General features: G+C 26.0%; 1 protein-coding gene across 1 annotated transcript in view; it reads left to right on the top strand.

The window, feature by feature from the left end:
* The first annotated feature begins 4,688 nt into the window (after window positions 1–4,688).
* LOC102603748 (protein IQ-DOMAIN 14-like) overlaps window positions 4,689–4,987 on the top strand; it is a 3,378-nt gene continuing 3,079 nt past the window's right edge. Inside the window, exon 1 of the mRNA XM_006353515.2 lies at window positions 4,689–4,977. Within this exon, the coding sequence (XP_006353577.1) occupies window positions 4,689–4,977 (289 nt within the window). The remainder of the gene's footprint in view (window positions 4,978–4,987) is intronic.

A 4,987-nucleotide genomic window follows, 5' to 3' on the forward strand; every position in this document is an offset into this window, starting at 1 on the left:
ACATCATATGATTTTTGGAATTTTATAGCATTTATTTACTATGGGTTAAAAATATTCATTAAAAAATTGACTCAAAGGATAACAGCTACAAAAATTAAAAAGTAGTTGGGGTCATATAGTATCAGAGTTTGAACTTAGTACATATAAAATAATAAATGCATATCATCATTGCATCCAAGATTTCTTCATAATAATAAAATATATCTTTGTCGAATGAGACTTGTCTAATATGATTTATCGCTCCGTATAATATATGAGCTATTACATTGAAGTGGAGTTTATTTTATGTATAAATTAATATATCAAATTAGGTAATTTGACTGCGCGAATAATAATAATTGCATTGAACTTGCAAATAATCCTTTACTAATATCCATATATTAAAAATAATGGAAAAAATAGTTGCTTAAATAAATATTAGCAATATTTCAACATGAATTTGATTATTTGTCAATATCACGTAACTCAAGAACCTCTAATGAATGAATTATTCAGGAAATAATAAATCATTGGTTCTTTAATCAACATTAAAAGAGGAAAATAACAATATATATACAAAGGCATTTCGTACGAAAAAGAACATATTTAAGTTGCATAGATTATACGATTGTGATATAGATCTTAGGAAAAAATTCAAAAATTTGTTAACAGATTCTAAAAAGAAATTACGCTTGAACATGAAAGCAATTATAACTTTTGAACTTGCATAATGAATTTCTTCAATTGATAAGTGAGAAACCTCATATCTATGTAAAAATAGATAATATGTAAGCTTATATATAGTACTTTTAAGTTATAGAGTTTTATATAGAATATCAAAATATGCATTCTTGGAACTAAGTACGATAATTATTTTCTGCACAATGAATATACCTACTATATGTGTATATGTTCAATATAACCGGAGATAATAACTTTGCAGAAACATAAACAACAGAGTTTAAAACATGTACTCAAAAACAACAATTAATATCATAAGTATAAATTAATGACTGTAAAAAAAACATACCAGGATACGTAAAAATAGAATGAAATAGAAAGGAAAAAATTGAGTCCTCTGAATGCACAATATCCCCTTAAGAAAACTATTCCCCTTTAATACCTGAGGTTTAAAGAATTAGATCCTCTCAGGACGAAACAATTTTATTCACCAACGTATTGATAAAAAAACAATGGTGTCAGTAAGTCACTCAACATGAGCAAAGTACACGAATATTTAATTGTGCAGAAGAAGAAGAAGTTCATAATTTTATTTGTTTTAAAATGAGAGGAAATCTCTATATTTATAGACAACAAAGAGTAGTGTGAACAAATGTTTATTGTGCCTTGTCGGAAGGTCACAACTCTTTGGAAAAGTCACAACCCTTCGGAAAGGTCACAACCTTTCATAAGCGTCACAACCTTTCGTAAAAGTCGCAACTCTTCATAAAAGTCACAACTTTTCATAAAAGTCACAACTTTTCATAAAAATCACAAATTTTCATAAAAATCACAATTTTTCATGAAAGGGGAAGACTAGTTTTGGAAATAAATAAACTAAAAGGAAATTCTTGTTTGTGATAGTGCCACGTAGACGAACCTAGGGTTCTTTTACATATATATATGATGGTAATAATTCTAGATGAATAGCGTTTTAGAAAAATGAAAAATAATATCCATTTATTAGTACCTTTTTTTTTTAAAAATGTACACTATATTTTAGTGTTTCAATTTATGAAGTGTTGACTTATAAATCACGTATTAAACCATGAAATAAACATTGTAGCTTATGTCAGAGTACGCTGCCTTCATCATTTTTTTATTGTGATGCAAAATCATGTGTGAACATAAAATAATTTGGGCACATTACTTCCTTTTTTATACTAAATAACAAAATGTTTAAGGAGAAATAAATCGTAACTTATAAAAAACGCTTTTATATTAAAGTTATTATAGGTATATTTTTAAAAAACAAAATGTTTAAGGAGAGACATCATACCATATTTATTCAAGTGGTCATTCAAAAATTATACTATATAGATAAATAATTCTCTTAACTTCTACATGTAATTATTTATTTAATTATATTTAGTTTTTTCTTAATTAAAATATTAACCCCACAATTAAAAAAATATATAACTCATGATTTTTTTATTTTTTTTATTTATATATATATATGTATATATATATATATATATATATTCTTTTCTTTAGTATACAAGAAGTACAAGATGAGAAGAGGTGCAAAGTCAAGAAAAGAATATGTACTTCTAAATTTGTCCAAGCATTCACGAGGGTGTCAGAAAAGCCTAACTCAAAGGTATCTTTCTTCGGGTCGTGGTAAGATGATTCGAGATTCCTTCATTTTTAATCGTAAATTTTGGATTTGAGTGAGTGTTTTTAAAAAAAATTAGGAGTGTTGTTCTTAAAAATAAGCCATTTAATGCGTGATTTCAAATTTCATTGAATTTAAATATAAATACTAAATATTAGGTGAAAAATAGAAGAGAAGAATAAATTTCTTCATTTATCACTTAAGTATTTTCCATAGCCTCATTTCATGTATAAGATATACTTAATTAGCAATAAAATTTATCACCTTAATTAATTCGTAGCTAATTAATTTCTTATAATTCATCATTAAATAAATTCTTGATGTATAGTGATAAAAATTATACGACACATTATGTTATACTTCAATTAAAACTTATTTATTCATATTCAATGTTTTATATCGAATAAACATATAAATGAAAAACTTGTATATATCCTGTATTGCATATGGATATTTTTAATTTAATAGTTAGATCGATTAAAATATTTTCACTTTTACAGATACTTTTAATAGGAATAGGATCAAGACTGCCCATTAATTTATTTAGTTTCTTCTTAAAACATGCAATTAAATCACTATCTTTCCAAATTATTTATTTAATTAATACACTGTGCTCCATAAAGTTTTTTTTTCTCCACTTTTTCCATCTTTAGTCTTTTTCTCTTTTTTTCTGTTTTATTTCTTGAGTTTTTAATTGGAGAAAAATGAAAATTACAAATGTTTCAATTTTCTATAGAATCTGATTCTCACTTTTTTGAAGTCTAAAAAGTCTTTAAGTGGGGACGCATTAGCTTTGACTGTTTATCTATCAATAATTCACTACCTTTTTTGCCTTTTAAAAATAGTTATCGTTTTATCTCAATTTATATGATATAATTTAATTTTAAAAATCAAATAATAAGAAATTACGGTTTATTTGTATGTCCTTCTAATTGTCAATTCTCTTTATTTATAATTTTTTCAAATGTATTCTTAAAAATTATATATCTGAGTTTACAATCAAAATAAATAAATTTGATTCACAAAGTCTGAATTATATTATATAAATTAAAAAGAAGGGGATTTTTTAAAATTATCATTAATAATTTTTTTGTGTGTTTGGTGGTAGGTAATTTAAAATTAATATTTAAGTCTGGTTAATAATCTATTTTACTAAAATAAGCTTCTTTTTAAAAGGAGAATAATTTGGCGATCTCAACAACTACTCCTATATACAAATTAACATGCATTTTTCATAGAGGTAATATTATTTACGAGTTCGAAATAATTAATAGAGTGATTTTTTATTTGACTTCAATGTGGGTATCAAGTGAGAATGAAAAATAAAAATAAAATGAAATTTATACATTAGTTGTGCAATCAAACATATTTAATCTGTTCGTTAGTATACATAATATATACATAAATTATGTGTATATAATTTATATTTATCGAATTTCTTCTTCTTTATTATTATTATTATTATTATATTCTAACCAATTTTGAATTTGAAAATTTGTTTTTTGCGATAAGGTAAGTACACCTATTTCTTTGGCTGAATTTGGATTTCAAATACTTTTTACCCAACCCTTAGAAAGAGTAGTCCTTATCAATTACTTATTTTTAGAAGAATCTTCCCTCCTTTAAAAATTATATCCTACACTATTTACATCAAATTAATTTATCATAATTAAATAATAAATTAAGGTGACTAGGTCATTGACATGTACATTTAAAGAAGGTCTTAAAATAACGATAAAATTCTTTTTTGTATGACTGACCTATAGGTTATGAATTTACATTCTAAATTTTTTTTATATCAGTCTTTTTTCAAATCCTGCAAGAATATATAATACTACTTTATATATCGGACTATGACTATCCTCTTATTGATATGTATATATATTAACTATAGTTAAACAAATACAATATAATTTTTTTTCTCTGAAAGTGTAACTAATATACATCGATCATATAATTTATTAACTATTTTATTCAATGCACATAAGTTAACCTAATTTCTTAAGTAATTATAGACTTTGAAACGTGTCATCCGATTATCATATTTGTATAGGTCAATTGGAACCTAGCTAATTTGAATTTACTGCATAAAATCATAAATGTAAAAACCATTTTGTTATATATTATTTTTTGTAATATTCAAAACTCGAATCTGAAATAAATTTGAACTTCAATTTCATTAACTTTTTTTTACTTTTTTTTTTTTTGACCTTTTACATTTTCCTTTTTTTATGACAACTTTTCAACCATATGGCAAAATCTTTGGATTATATTAAAGCTTTATAAAAAGTTCTTCTCTCACTTTCACTCTTTTAAAAAGCCTTTTAGTTAAAAATTTCCATTATTTTCTCCCAAAAATCCCAAAAATTCCCAAATGGGCAAAGCAATCAAGTGGTTGAAAGGTTTGTTTGGTATAAAAAAATTACAGATTGATGAAAAGGGCAAAATTGGAACAACATGTTTCGGGCATTCCGGTAGAGACACCACCGCTGTCGCCGTCGCCGCCGTGTCCGACCGGTTATGTCACAATCCGACTACTATTCCGCCCAACATTACTCCGGCGGAAGCGGCGTGGCTGAGCTCTTTTTACGGTGACGAATCTGATAAGGAACAGAGCAAGCATGCAATTGCGGTGGCTGCGGCCACCGCTGCGGCGGCGGGGGGTGCCGGCGC

Source organism: Solanum tuberosum, unplaced genomic scaffold, assembly GCF_000226075.1.
Source record: "Solanum tuberosum cultivar DM 1-3 516 R44 unplaced genomic scaffold, SolTub_3.0 scf00155, whole genome shotgun sequence".
Lineage (NCBI taxonomy): Eukaryota > Viridiplantae > Streptophyta > Magnoliopsida > Solanales > Solanaceae > Solanum > Solanum tuberosum.